The sequence below is a fragment of the Maniola jurtina genome, chromosome 25 (genome assembly GCF_905333055.1).
Source record: "Maniola jurtina chromosome 25, ilManJurt1.1, whole genome shotgun sequence".
In the NCBI taxonomy this organism is placed as follows: Eukaryota; Metazoa; Arthropoda; class Insecta; order Lepidoptera; family Nymphalidae; genus Maniola; species Maniola jurtina.
In genome coordinates, this window is record NC_060053.1 from 1487435 (window position 1) to 1502474 (window position 15040).

The 15040-nt window shown below is 39.1% G+C and overlaps 1 protein-coding gene across 5 annotated transcripts in view; it reads right to left on the bottom strand.

Moving 5' to 3' along the window:
• Positions 1 to 15040, bottom strand: part of LOC123878115 (EH domain-binding protein 1) — a 29183-nt gene that overhangs the window by 4365 nt on the left and 9778 nt on the right. Inside the window, exons 5-19 of one of the 5 annotated variants that reach the window (XM_045925186.1) lie at positions 14759 to 14940; positions 13743 to 13860; positions 12734 to 13309; positions 12005 to 12138; positions 11182 to 11317; positions 9887 to 9953; positions 8958 to 9087; positions 7803 to 7989; positions 6936 to 7068; positions 6126 to 6262; positions 4516 to 4689; positions 3507 to 3589; positions 2381 to 2466; positions 1244 to 1342; positions 335 to 444 (exon numbers count right to left, since the gene is read on the bottom strand). In XM_045925186.1, coding sequence (XP_045781142.1) covers positions 335 to 444; positions 1244 to 1342; positions 2381 to 2466; positions 3507 to 3589; positions 4516 to 4689; positions 6126 to 6262; positions 6936 to 7068; positions 7803 to 7989; positions 8958 to 9087; positions 9887 to 9953; positions 11182 to 11317; positions 12005 to 12138; positions 12734 to 13309; positions 13743 to 13860; positions 14759 to 14940 — 2352 coding nt within the window. Of the gene's footprint in view, positions 1 to 334; positions 445 to 1243; positions 1343 to 2380; positions 2467 to 3506; positions 3590 to 4515; positions 4690 to 6125; positions 6263 to 6935; positions 7069 to 7802; positions 7990 to 8957; positions 9088 to 9886; positions 9954 to 11181; positions 11318 to 12004; positions 12139 to 12733; positions 13310 to 13742; positions 13861 to 14197; positions 14226 to 14354; positions 14514 to 14556; positions 14709 to 14758; positions 14941 to 15040 lie in introns of those variants that run through there. The other 4 variants (XM_045925188.1, XM_045925189.1, XM_045925190.1 and 1 more) reach the window with 4 other exon arrangements.

Genomic DNA, 15040 nt, shown 5'->3' on the forward strand with positions numbered 1-15040 from the left:
ACTGTTGGGCCGTGAAAAGGTAGTAGACAGACAGACACACTTTCGCATTTATAATATTAGTATGGAAGTATGGTTATGGATTGAAAGTATGGATGTTGAGCAATACGAGGTTTGGAATGTACTTCCAAATAAATGAATGTGAAATAAATGAAGCCTCAATAGCTCAACCGGTAAAGGAGTGGACTGAAAACCGAAAGGTCGACGGTTCAAACCCCGCCCATTGCACTATTGTCGTACCTACTCCTAGCACAAGCCTGACACTTAGTTGGAGAGGAAAGGGGAATATTAGTCATTTAACATGGCTAATATTCTTTAAAAAAAAAAAAGTACTCACGTGTTCCATATTGAAGTGTTCGGGGGACAGCCTCTCCGAGAGCGCGGCGAGACGCTGCGGCGAGGGGGGCGTGTTGCTGCGCACGCTGCGGCTGTCTTCACTCGCGTGCTCTGACAAATCAGAATAAGATTATAATTAGGGTTCCGTACCTCAAAAGGAAAAACGGAACCCTTATAGGATCACTTTGTTGTCTGTCTCTTTGTCCATCTGTCACATTTCAATATTTCATATTGTCTGTGAAATGAAATTAAATGAAAAATTTATCAAATTTAAGTACACGGGTTTCGTGGAGTCCTGGCCCCTAAACAAGGACAGCCCGTATTATAGGGACCAGTGCTTTCCCATACAATTTTTTATAATTAATTGATTAAAAACTAATACTAAATTAAAAATACAAATATACATAAATTGTTATGTAAAGGTTGATGTGTGCGTGTGTGTGTGGGTGTGTGTGTGTAGGTGTGTGTGAGTGTTTGTGTTGTGTGTGTGCTTGTGTGCGTATATGTCTATATTTTAAGATCAGATTTTATTTTGCGCAATGTATGTATTTAGTAGTTATTCTGTTACCTCGTAATTATATTTAGATAGGCAGTTTTATAGGCAATCAGCTAATATTGTAATTTTTATTCAGATACAAGTTAGCCCTTGACTGCAATCTCATCTGGTGGTGAGTGATGATGCGACTAAACAGACACATGTACATGTACAACCTTAATAATAATAAAACATTTATTTTCAGATTTTTCATCCATAAAGTGTTAGTAACAATAGACAGAGACAGGTTTATGCCAGCGGTATAACGCTGTCTCGTTTTAACAGCGTCTTAAGTCTGAGCAAAGTCAAAGTGCGCTCTACAGATCTCAGCCCGAGTCCTACCTCACTCTAGTTCACTCTGGTAAACACACTTACCAGATCTGTCTGGACTAGCTGCACTCTTCCTGGAGCCAGGGCTGGAAGGAACGGACTCTGGCCTTGACACCAGGCCCTCCAAACTCTCCATACCGCCAGCTAACAGACAAAACAATTTTGACACTAAATTTGACAGTTGCTGTAAAATTACACGTGAAGGATTTAACTTTTAGAGCTTTCACTGTCACCTATTTTCATTTTCATTTATTGCAAGATTGTAAGTAAAAAAGATGTTACATAAATTTTAAGTAGGTACATATCACAATCTGCCATGACATGGCGTGCAAAATTTACTATCTTATAATATACATTTTCAATAAGTACATAAAATATCATTTTTATATAATTCTTTTTTTCTTATAATTCTTTTTATATAATTCATATTTGCAAATATTAACAATGATTGGTCATATCCATAATTATTACTTACTAATATTATTAATGCAGTGTGTCCGTCTGTTTTCACGAGCTTTTCATGAGCCATCCATTTAACCAATTTCGATGAAATTTTGTACACCACACAAATCTACCAAAACACACTCGACACGTTTCGCCCCAACATCGGAGCATTCTCAGGAGATGTAGGCCTTACAATGCAGAATTGTAAAGTTTTTTTTTTTAATTATTACGTCAACTACTTCCATACAATTATGAGTATAGAATATACAAATTCACTGCAGAATGGTTGTCCATCACAGGTGCACTTATGAAAGAAAATAATTTATTATGCACTAACTTAAAGTAATACAATTTTTTTTTAAGTATGTTTTGTAAAGTTTTGTGTGGTGATGCGTGGCGGTATTTGGGGCTTGCTCGTTATCGATTTTTGTATGAAAATTTACAACGAGACGGTCCTCTTAAAGTGGGAGCGACAGGCCTGCCCGCGAAATCGACTAATGTGTCAGAATTAGTCGATACTATAGCTAATTTCTTAACCTGGACCCTTTCAAGTAAAGATTTTTATATAAACCTGTGAGGATGATGCTGCCATTGTCGTCATTGAAAATGCCATAAGCCTACGTTGTCGTGTTAGTTTAAAAAATGCAAAAAAACCAAATTAAATTTTAATTTCGCGGGCAGGCCCGGCTCATGCCCCTTAAGGTTAAAACTTTTACGATGACAAATATAAGCATGTACCTGCGGCCAGTTCCTCCATAACGGATTGCTTTGTGATGATTTCCACGGTGCCTCGCGCCCGCGACGGCGATAAGGGTGATGTTGGACTGAATAAAATAATATATATTTTTTTAAAAGAATATTAGCAATTTTAATCATGACTAACATTCCCCTTTCCCTTCCAACTAAGCGTAAAGCTTGTGCTAGGAGTGGGTACGACAATAGTGCAACGGGTGGGGTTTGAACCGGCGACCTTTCGGATTTCAGTCCGCTCCTATAACCGTTGAGCTATTGAGGCTTAATTATTATCACTCTATTAGCTATTAGTCTTTAGGTTTATTATACAGGGTGTAATCCGAACGCTAGCAAAAACTTAGCCTTACATACAATCCAAGGCCAATAAGCCTTATAGTTTTAGTGATTTAGTATTTTTCAAACCCGCAATGTATAGCGTGCAAAACTATGATCACTGCCCCACCTACGACGCGGAATTGCCTTGGTTAGAGGTAGATTATACCTTGGATTCTCACACATAGGCTACTTTTTATCTCGTAAAAAAGCCACGTTTCAGAAAGAACACTGTTTATTTTATTTCGTGATATAACCACAGGTTCACGGTTTTTGGATTTCTCCCTTTACTTGGGCTATAAGACATTGCTATCTGACAAATTTCATGATTCTAGATCAACGGGATGTACCCTATAGGTTTTGATTCCATTGACAGATACGATTGACAGATAGACAGACAAACAACAAAGTCACCCTATCCTAAAGGGTTCCTTTTTCTGTTTTTTTTTTATTCAGTTACAAGTTAGCCCTTGACTGCAATTTCACCTGGTGGTAAGTGATGATACAATCTAAGATGGAAGCGGGTTAACCTGGAAGGAGTGTGGCAGTTTTTATTAAACCCATACCGTTTTGGTTTCTCAATGGCATCGTACCGGAACGCTAAATCGCTTGGCGGCACGGCTTTGCCGGTAGGGTGGTAACTAGCCACGGCCGAAGCCACCTACCAGACCAGACCAGAAATTTAGAAATTACAAATTTCCAAACCCCTGCCAGGAATCCAACCCAAGACCACAGCGCATACCACTGGGTCAGGGAGGTCGTCGCAGATATGGAAGCCTAAAAATATGTCGTTCTTTACCTGACGATGCCTGCTCTTGCGTCAGCTATCAGTTTTCTCGCTCTCTCTCGAAGCATCGTTTGCCTCTCCTCTTCTGTCATTTGCTTTACAAAACAAGTGTAAATTAAAAATTTATAACACCCCCGACAAGTGAAGGTTACAGTAACTAGAAAAGAGCTGATCATTTTCAAACGGCTGAACCGATTTTCTTGGATTATAGCTAAGAACACTCTCGATTAAGCCACCTTTCAAACAAAAAAAACTGAATTAAAATCGGTTCATTAGTTTAGGAGCTACGATGCCACAGACAGATACACAGATACACACGTCAAACTTATAACACCCCTCTTGGGTTGGGGGTTAATAAAACAAAAATACATGTTACAATTCAAACTTGCGATATTATTGAAATAGCAGCAAACAGGTTCAAATCTTTTTTCATCAATCAATTTGCTTAGACTTAAATTTCAGTTAAAACAAGACAGATTTATGCCAGCTGTATAGCGCTGTCTCGTTTTAAGTCTGAGCAAAGTCAAAGTGCGATCTATAGATCTCAGCCTTAATTTCGAATCGATTAGACAAATGGAAGATGCTCATATCGCTTCATCTATGTATAAATGCTATTTTTATAGCTATTTTTTTATCAATAAGTATGAAATTAAGGATTTTTTTAAAAATGCTATTCTATTATGTAACCTATTAGACAATTGAAGAAATACATATATGTGTCGTTATTTGTTAAGAATTATGTTTGATTTCAAATTGCATTTCAATAGATTTAAAAATCATGAATATAGATAAAATTAAAATGTTAATAAAATAGACATTAAAATTATTATTACATTAAAATGACTAATAAGAAGATATTAATAGAACAAATAAAAATCAATAGGTACATGTCACAAATCTACATCCAACAAACAAAACTTCAATCTACGATTTCTACCATCAAACCCAGTCTCTAAATAACTAGAAATAATAGTCAACTATAATATTTATTTCTACTGAAAAAAAATTACTCACGAATTACCTTTTTAGGACTTCCTATATCTCCATTTTTGAGTCCATTACAAATTTCACTCTTCTCATCACTCTCTTTACTACTCTGCCTTTTACTTTTGTCCTTTTCTCTCGCCTCGCGTTTCGTAGCCTCTAACAGCTGTCTCGCTCTCTCTTTGAGTTCGTCGTGACGCGAGAGCAATTGCTGTCCAATCAGGGGCGAGCACACAGCAAGCGCGCGATATTCGACCAATCACATCGAAGCAAGCGTTACGCGTCGACCAATCAAGCGCACACACAAACCGTTCAAAGCGATGATTCGTATCGGGAATGGAAAGAAATGAAGTGTTTATGAGATTCTATTCAAAATTCATGAAAATGTTACATGAAATATGTTTATTGCGGAAATTCTAAAAAATTCAAACGTCAGAAAAAATTGACAGGGACGGGTCTGCCGACAAAGTGAAAACTTAAACAAACTTGACGCTTTCATTAAAAATTGACCCTTATTTCTTTGAGTTAAGGAACAAATTTTAAAAGCTGATAAAATTAACAAGTTTGCACCCATCCCAAAATCGTACAACATGCCTAAAGAAGTTTTCACTTCAATAGATGTAAAATTTATCATTTTTTTTATTTACTAAGACAACTTATCTATATTGCGCTATCTATGGCAAAATATGAATGGCTTCAGATAAAATCCATGCATTTTAAAGGCCTATTTAATCAGTTTCGGCCTGATGAAATTTGATATACTTCTGGATAAATTGAGAATTATTAAAATCGTTTCAGTAGTTACCGAGTTTATCAATTACAAACCAATAAATCTTTTTCTTTACAATATTAGTATGGATTTGTCTAATGTTAAAGATTCGTCTGTATTCGACAGAAATAAATCTAGTATCAAAAACAGGTGAAGTTATAAAACCAACAGTTGTAGTTTTGCCAATTTTAAGGTCAAGTGCGAGTCAGACTCGTACACGAAGGATTCCGTACCATTGGACAAGAAATAACATTTTTTAACTTTTTTTTGGGATGTAAAAAATTCACGGTTTCCTGATTTTGCCCTTTACTTGTGCTATAAGACCTACTTATCTGCCATATTTCATGATCAACGAAAAGTACCATATAGGTTTTGCGTCCCTTGCCAGGTCTTGAGATACAGACTGACAACAAAGTGACCCTATAAGGCTTCCTTATTACCTTTGCCGGTACGGAACCCTAAAAACGTTAAAAACCGACCAAGTGCGAGTGAGACTCGCGCACTTAGGGTTCCGTACTCGGGTATTTTTTCCAACATTTTTACATGACATAACCACAAATTCGCGCTTTTAAGATTTATTCCTGTTTTTGTACTATAAGACCTACCTACCTGCCAAATTTCATAATTCTAGGTCAACGGGAAGTACCCTATAGGTTTCTTGATAGACACGACAGACAGACAGACAGACAACAAAGTGATCCTATAAGGGTTCCGTTTTTCCTTTTGAGGTACGGAACCCTAAAAATCGATATCAGCGTTCACTAGTCAGACTCTACAAGTACTTTTAAAACTAAATCAACTTTTAAACAACTAAAATATAACTAAAAACTAAAATAACATCACAAAAGCCACCCTCTAAAGTAAAGTAACCAGCTTACCGGTGTTGGTTTCGGTAGTTCTGGTGTGGTTGGTTTTGGTTTTTCAGGTATCTGTCCATTGATTACGGTTTCTGGTTGCTGGACACTTAACGGGTCTGTGGTTGCTGGTTCTATTGTTGGTTTGTGGTCTGGTTTCACTGTGAAATGTATAATTTGGCACATTTAAATACAATGTACATTTATATTGTTTTATTGTTTATACTTTTTCTTTTTTTTATTTGTAGCAGAAAATTGAAAGAAAAAATGAACAGGGAAACACTTATCTCTATAAGAGATCTCTACCAGTGACCCTTGGCAGTGCGAGAGGTTGTAAAGGGAGTAGAATAGGTACAGCAAAGATAGACAGTAATTATGAAAAAAGCTTAGTAGATATTATCTTAAAATATACCTATTTATACATATTTTTAGGTTGATTACCTCAAAGAAAAACTTTTTTATACAAAAACTAGCCGATGCCCACGACTTCGTCCGCGTGGATTTAGGTTTTTTGAAATCCCGTGGGCACTCTTTGATTTTCCGGGATAACGAATCAGTCATGAAAAACTAGCAGACAGTGAGACACTTTCGCATCCATACTAATATTATAAATGCGAAAGTGTGTCTGTCTGTTTGTCTGCTAACTTTTCACGGCCTAACAGTTTAACCGATTTTTGTCCGGCTACTTTTTGTCCCGAAAAATCAAAGAGTTCCCACAGGATGCTTAAAAGCCCATCCGTTTAACCGATTTATATGAAAGGTACACAGGTGGCTTGCTTGACATATGCATCTTTTTATTCCGGAAAATCAAAGAGGACGGTGAAAACCACTTACCACCATTCGAAACTTCGTTGGCACTGGTATTTGTATTGGAGGGTGGGGGAGGCGGTTCCTCCTCATCATCAGACGCGAAGGGATCCGTGAATTCTTTTCGGGTCATCAGCTTTTCCGGCCGAGCGGGTATCGGCTGCAAAATACAAACAACCCTCTTTTACGATCGATATTAATACTTTATGTGTAATCGGTCGATAAATTAATAGCGTCGATGTTATTTGTCAACAAAACCATACAAGAAAATGATATAAGTAGTATTGAGACCCTCACTTTTTTTGATGTTACTTCCGTCAGGCCTTTTGTTTTCGTATAAAGTATAGCCTATGTCACCCGGGCCATTACAAAGAATCGATTGACACCTCATTCATCAAAATCGGCCCAGTAGTTTAGGCGCTACGGTAGAACACACAGAATCTGGATACAAACACACATACATATTTACATATATACATATATTCATATATTCATACATACATACATAGACTGCTAAAATCATAACCCTTCCTTTCGGCTTTGCCGTAGTCGGGTAAAAATGATATAAGTAGTATTTTTAAGTTTCTTGAGAGGGGTTATGATTACGAAAATGATCTCAAAATTAAATGTGACTGACATTTTTAAAAATGAAGTCCATCTTCAAATGGACAATAACCGAAAAAAAAAATTTTTGACGTCTATCGGTTGGCGATGATGATGATGATGATGATGATGAAAGTCAACGTACGCTCTATAGATCTGTTGTATATGTATGAAAGTAACTACTTAAAATATTGTATCCAAGGTAAGTAGTTAGAAAACTCTCTGAATAAAGCAGTCACTATCGAGCAGCTGGTCGTTTTACTACAAGATCTCAACCATAATATCAGTTACCTCGCTAACTTTGCCCGGGTCAGTGAACCACTTGGCGGAGGGTTTGTCCCTCTCCTTGGCCGGGGATAGCATTTTGCCCAGGATGCTTTTGGACTGCAGCAACATGTCCCGGACGTCTTTGATAGCCGTGGGGGATTTGTCCGGGGAACGCTCTTGTGACTGGCGGGAATCCTGGGATCCTTGAGACCTAGTAAATTAGTGATAAACTGAGTAAACATCACTAGAACACAGAGTTATAATATGAAGTTAAGGGTTAAGATTATAAACTACGTTTTTTTATACCATTACAAGTTAGCCCTAGATTGCGATCTCACCTGGTGGTAAGTGATAATGCAGTCTAAAAATTAAATCTATACCCCTTATCGGTTTCTACACAGCATCATACCGGAAGCATAAATTGGTTGACGGCACGGCAGACTGGTAAATAGCGACGGCCATAGCCTTCCACCAGACTAGACAGACCACCCAATAAACAGTAAAGAATACCCGGCTGAGTTTGTTGCGGGCTCTTCTCAGACTTGGGCGCGTTTGGAACCCTCGTAGCTATAGTTTTAAGTTCGCAATTAATTATCACCAGTATATCGTACAAATATAACAATTCCGTCAAAAGGAGTACAATAATAGAGCTTGTCTATTTTGAAAAGACGCGCCCCACCACCACAATTTACACATCACTACTACACAAAATTATGTAGTGGGGCGCGTCATTTCTAAATAGAAATAGCTCTACCTACTTTGAATAAATGACTTTGACTTTTACTTTGACCAGAGACAATTTGAAAATTATAAATTCCCATATCGCCCCTCGCCATCCGCAGTCGAACTATAGTATAGTATAGTCGAATGCACTAGGGTTAGACCAGCAAGACAGTTTAAAAGTGACACAAGTGTAAATTAAAAATTTATAACACCCCCGACTAGTGAAGGTTACAGTAACTAGAAAAGAGCTGATAACTTTCAAACGGCCGAACCGATTTTCTTGGATTATAGCTAAGAACACTCTCGATCAAGCCACCTTTCAAACAAAAAAAAAAAACAAAATTAAAATCGGTTCATTAGTTTAGGAGCTACGATGCCACAGACAGATACACAGATACACACGTCAAACTTATAGCACCCCTCTTTTTGGGTCGGGGGTTAAAAATACAAACTCACACAGGTCTCGGCCTATCGACCATGTTCCTGGATCGCCTGGTGCTCACTTCGCGACTGAACAACTCGGCGGGCATTGAAGCGTCCGTGTCGTGACGACCCACCATATAAGACGACTCCGTTTCATCATTACCTGAGAAACAAAAAATCTGGATTCCTATGACATGTTTTGTGGAAAGAGAACTTGATAAATACCTTCATTTTGGGTAAAAAATAAAATTCAATTTGGGTAAATATACTTAGCAATGTCTGGATTTGAAAATGGATGATACGGGCCACGGAAGGATAAACTTGTTAAAGTTTCATTGAAAAACCGGTCAAGTGCGAGTCAGACTCGCGCACTGAGGGTTCCGTACTTGGGTATTTTTTCCAACATTTTGCACGATAAATCAAAACTATTATACACTAGCGACCCGCCCCGGCTTCGCACGGGTGGACATTTATTTTTTCTATTTTCCGGGATAAAATATAGCCTATACGGATTCGGAAGAATCCCTCTAAGTAATGGTAAAAGAAATTTTGAAATCGGTCCAGTAGTTTTTGAGCATATTCAATACAAACAAACAAAAATACAAAGGTTTCCTCTTTATAATATTAGTATAGATAAAATAAATCAAAATCTGTTTTAGAATTTACATTTAAAGCCCTTTTATATGATACCCCACTTGGTATAGTTATCTTACTTTGGAAATTAAAACACATTGAATTTTTTATTTAAATGATGTAACCACAAATTCGGGGTTTTCAGATTTATTCCTATACTTGTGCTATAAGACCTACCTACCTGCCAAATTTCATGATTCTAGGTCAATGGGAAGTACCCTATAGGTTTCTTGACAGATACGACGGACAGACAGACCGACAACAAAGTAATCCTATAAGGGTTCCGTTATTCCTTTTGAGGTACGGACCCCTAAAAATGTATAATTTACCTAATTGTTCCACTTGAAGTTCATTGCCCGTGAAGTAGGCTCGCAATTGGAACAGATATGTCATTATCTGAAACCAAACAGGCAAGCAGTTATTAATGGGCAAACTAATAAAACAAGCTTTTCAAATAAAATAAATAAATCCATTGCTTATGAAACAAGAAAATTATCTACAAGTGTAAATTAAAAATTTATAACACCCCCGAGAAGTGAAGGTTACAGTAACTAGAAAAGAACTGATAACTTTCAAACGGCTGAACCGATTTTCTTGAATTATAGCTAAAAACACTCTCGATCAAGCCACCTTTCAAACAAAAAAAACTAAATTAAAATCGGTTCATTAGTTTAGGAGCTACGATGCCGCAGACAGATACACAGACACACAGACACACAGATACACACGTCAAACTTATAACACCCCTCTTTTTGGGTCGGGGGTTAAAAATCATTTCTAATAATATCACAGAGTAAGGATTATAATATTAGTTACAGAGGTTTGATGAAGTTATTTAAAGCTTGACAGCAACCCGAACTGACCCATGTAGTTAGGGCCGTTAAAGCCGTGCCGCCAAGCGATTTATCGTTCCCGTATGATGTCTTGTCGAAACCAAAGGAATGTGGGTTTAATGAAAACTGCAATATCCCTTGCAGGTTAGCCCGCTTCCATCTTAGACTGCAGCATCACTTACCACTAAGTGAGATTGCAGTCAGGGCTAAATTGTATGTGAATTAAAAAAAAACCCTGCTTACGATTCGAACGATGCCTTATAAACCGTGTAAGCACTCTGTTATAGATCGTTTCAACGAGTAGTTTCTATGGCGTTATGTTGGCTCCCCTGTCTGACTAAGTAATTGGGTGGTCATTGGCACCATATTGGCATGAGACAACGCAGATTTTGTTTATTTTCATTTCATTTATTCAGGAAAATCAAATGAAAATAAACAAAATCTGCGTCTTCTTAAGCAAATATGGTGCCAATGACTTAGACAGACAGGGGAGCCAACATAACGCCATAGGAACTATACTTTGAAACGATCTATAGCAGAGCGCTTACACAGCTTATGAGGCATTATACGAATCGTAAGCAGGGTTTTTTTTTATATTTTCGAAGCTTTAACTGCTTAGTGTGGTTTTACAGTGACGCTTTCGCCAGCGCGGTTGGTAAGCGTCGCGGGCCACGAGCTTTGCGTCTCTTGGGTCGTTACATAGTCGCGCGGATGGCCCGCGCTGACGCCTATTCGGCCACCGCGCTTACCACCCGCGCGGACGGTAAGCGTCACTGTAAAACCAGCCTTACCGCGAGTTTGTCCGGCACGGGTGGTTTGCAAACATCGGCGGCTGTGAGCACTTGGGCTATACCTAATCTTGCACTCGCTTCTAATGCAGTTCGGACATTTATTTCAGCTTCATCCGCTTGCAAACCAGAAAAATCTCTGAAACAAACACCAATTAACTATCCATACTAATATTATAAATGCAGAAGTGTCTTTCTGGCTGCTAGCTGTTCACGGCCTAACAATTAAACCGATTTTGATGAAATTTAGTAGACCTTGTCTATTTTGAAACTACGCGGCCCACCACCGCAATTTACACATCAGTAAACAAAATTATGTAATGGGATGCGTCATTTCAAAATAGACAAGCTCTACAGAGTTAGCTTCCATCCTGGGGAAGGACATAGGCTACTTTTTATTTGTCCGTAGACTTTTGAGATACGGAACCCTAAAAAGGTTCCAAAACCAAAAGGTGAGTCTATGACCTGCACAAACCGCCTTGCTGCAAGTTCAGATTGGACTACTTGTTTACTGAATAATACTGTAAAAAACCGGTCAAGTGCGAGTTGGACTCGCATATGAAGGGTTCTTTACCATCGTACAGGATATTTTAACATTTTTATGTGCAGTTTTGAGAACAGCGTCATCTATGTGATTTAGAAAAAATTTCGGATTTATTCCTTTACTTGTGCTATAATTTCAGGATTCTAGGTCAACGGGAAGTACCCTATGAGTTTTCTTGACAGACACGTCAAACGGACGGACAGATAGACAGACAACGAAGTGACCCTATAAGGGTTCCTTTTTTCCTTTTCTGGTACGGAACCCTAAAAATCACAAACTTACATGAGATCCGGACGATAATGGTGAATGATGGCACAAAAGGCAAGTCCGTTTCTAAAACTAGTAGTCAAGTTGGTGACGCGACAATAGCTGTACTCGCGCGTCACGCTGCTACACCACTCTAGCAAATCTTGGACCTAAAATAAGCAACAGAAATTCTCAAAAAAACCTCGACCCAGAGGTCGGACCACTAAGTGGGATAACGATAAGTAGGTATCTGCTTAAGTAGGTATTTTTTTGGTAGGTAGGTAGATTTATGGTTCAATCGAGACTTGTAAAGAGTCTGTGGTGTAAATCTAGAGTGAGTTGTCTGTGTCAACATCGTATCGGATAGTAGTACGGCTGAAAAGGGCTAGAACTCAGAGTCGTAAAGCCATCAGGACTTCTCACTTTCAGTCATTTCTTTTCACTGTCCTACGACGGCTACTTTAGATTGAGAGTTCTGTGATTCGGATCAGGATTTGGAACAGAACCCTAAAAAAATTATTTGAATAAAGAATAATTTAAATATGGAACCCTGGCTAATTTGAATATAATTTGTATTGTTTTAATCTTATAGAGTGTTGATTATTTTAGTTACATTCAGTCCCACAAACTGAAACTACTATTAAAAGCTATAATAATATGTATTATCATAAAACGATAAAATTAGTATAGTGATAAATAAGTAGGTGCATAATAAACTTAAGCTAGAAGGTAGGTAAAAAAGCATAATTATTCAAAACTACTTACAGGAGTTTTATCCTTATCCAATCCCTTAACAGACAGAAACTTCTCCACATCGGCAACCGGTGTCTTATCATTATCAACCCCCTTCTCATTATCATTCGTGTCCAAACTGATGTTATTCAAATTTGACTTCAATTCCAATGGCTTAAGGTTCCTTTTGGCTATCGTTTTAGGCTTCAACACCCCCCATTTTAGGTTATCTACCTTACTTTCTTCCGTAGTTGGGATTATTTTCGGGGTTGAAGTGTATTTGGGGGTATTATTTGGTTCGCTTTTCATTGCTAGTTTGGTTAGGTTGCTTAAATATTCAGGTCTAGATTTTGGTGTTATGGACGTCTCATGAATTTTTAAGTCCTTAAAGTCGTTTAAGTCTTTTGTGTCGTTTAAGTCGTTTTGGGCGGTTTGGGGTTCTTTTTTGGGTGTTGGGGTAGTAGGGGTGGTGGATTCAGGGGTTATGGGGGCGGTAGGGGTTCGGGAATTGTCGAAGTTAAGGCTTTGAACGCTGTTAGGGGTGGCTGCGATGTCGCTATTGGTTAAACTTTGCGTCATCTCTTCCATTTGTTGACGGAGATCGAACATCTGAAAGGAAACATCCATTTCTTTATTTCAAAAGCGGAGATAGCTTAGTGATTAATATCGGCCTTCTATTCCAGGGGTTCGATCCCGGGCACCTTGTAACTTTTCAGAAACTTTTCGTCGTTCGTGAATTTTAAGCACACACATCACATATCACTTGCTTTAACAGTGAAGGAAAACATCGTGATGAAAACCTGCATGCCTAATTATGGATTTTCAAAGGTGTGTGAAGTCCACGCTTGGCCAGTGTGGTAGGCTATGTGGCTGAACCCTTCTCATTTTGAGAGGAGACCGGTGCTTAAACAGTTGATGATCATGATCACTTGGAAGATTTTTTGCATTTGCAGAACCGTATATGAACCGTAGTATTTGAACAGGCATTTCTCAGGCAAGCTATTAAATAAACTATTTGGTGTGAAGTTTGCTGTGTAAATACCTGTCTTGTGGAATTATCTGATAAAGTATAGTCGTCTTCGTCCAAATCTTCCAGCACAGCGATATCTGAATTGTTATTCACTGACAATAACGAGGCAAGCGACTGCATATCTTCATCTCTGAAATACAAAGCAATAATAATGTAAAGTCTATCTTATATTAACTAGAAGATGATGCTTTGTTTTAGCGCTTAATTTTTTTAATTTTTATAAATATAAAGCTCTTATGACTGACTCACGTAATTAGCCCGAGACCGGAGTATGCCCGACTAGTTTTGAAGCCGTTCAGGAACCAACTCACGTCACCTGCCCTTCTCGCAACACACTGTGTAGTGTGTAGTGTGGGTTATAGTCTTGTCGGTTTGACTGACACGGGCTCTAGTGAGCTTGAGACTAACCGATATCGTTTGCCTGTTTGTGACACCTATTGAATAGTTACTGGTAATAAGCAACTCACGTCGCCTGCCCCTCTCGCAATAGCTCACAGTGCAGCGTGAGATGTAGCTTTATCACCTTCAGTTTGAGCAAGACGAGCTCTAGCAAGCGTGAGGCTAACTGATGTCATTACATGTTTGTGATACCTGTTGAATAGTTAATGGTAATAACCAACTCACGTCGCCTGCCCCTCTCGCAGTAACACACAGTGCAGCGTGAGATGTAGTCTCGCCGCCGTCAGCTTGCGCGACACAGGTTCCAGCGTGAGTCGTAACGCGCGCTGCGCCGGCGTGAGTGACGCGTGACGACGTAAGTTGACTGCGCACGCCGCTAACCGACGCCGTTTGCCTGTCAACGGTGGGATAGTGATAACCAACTCACGTCGCTTGCCCCTCTCGCAGTAACACACAGTGCAGCGTGAGATGTAGTCTCGCCGCCTTCAGCTTGCGCGACACAGGCTCTAGCGTGAGTCGTAACGCGCGCTGCGCCGGCGTGAGTGACGCGTGACGCCGCAAGTTGACTGCGCACGCCATTAACCGACGCCGTTTGCCTGTCAGCTGTGGGAAAGTAAGAACCAACTCACGTCGCCTGCCCCTCTCGCAGTAACACACAGTGCAGCGTGAGATGTAGTCTCGCCGCCTTCAGTTTGCGCGACACAGGCTCCAGCGTGAGTCGTAACGTGCGCTGCGCCGGCGTGAGTGACGCGTGACGTCGCAAGTTGACTGCGCACGCCGCTAACCGACGCCGTTTACCTGTTTGTGACACCTGTTGGATAGTAAATAAAAACTCACGACGTTTACCCCAGTAATTTTATATAGATTTTTACTATACAGATGTTTTCAGTGATTAAATTAGCCTCAAAATA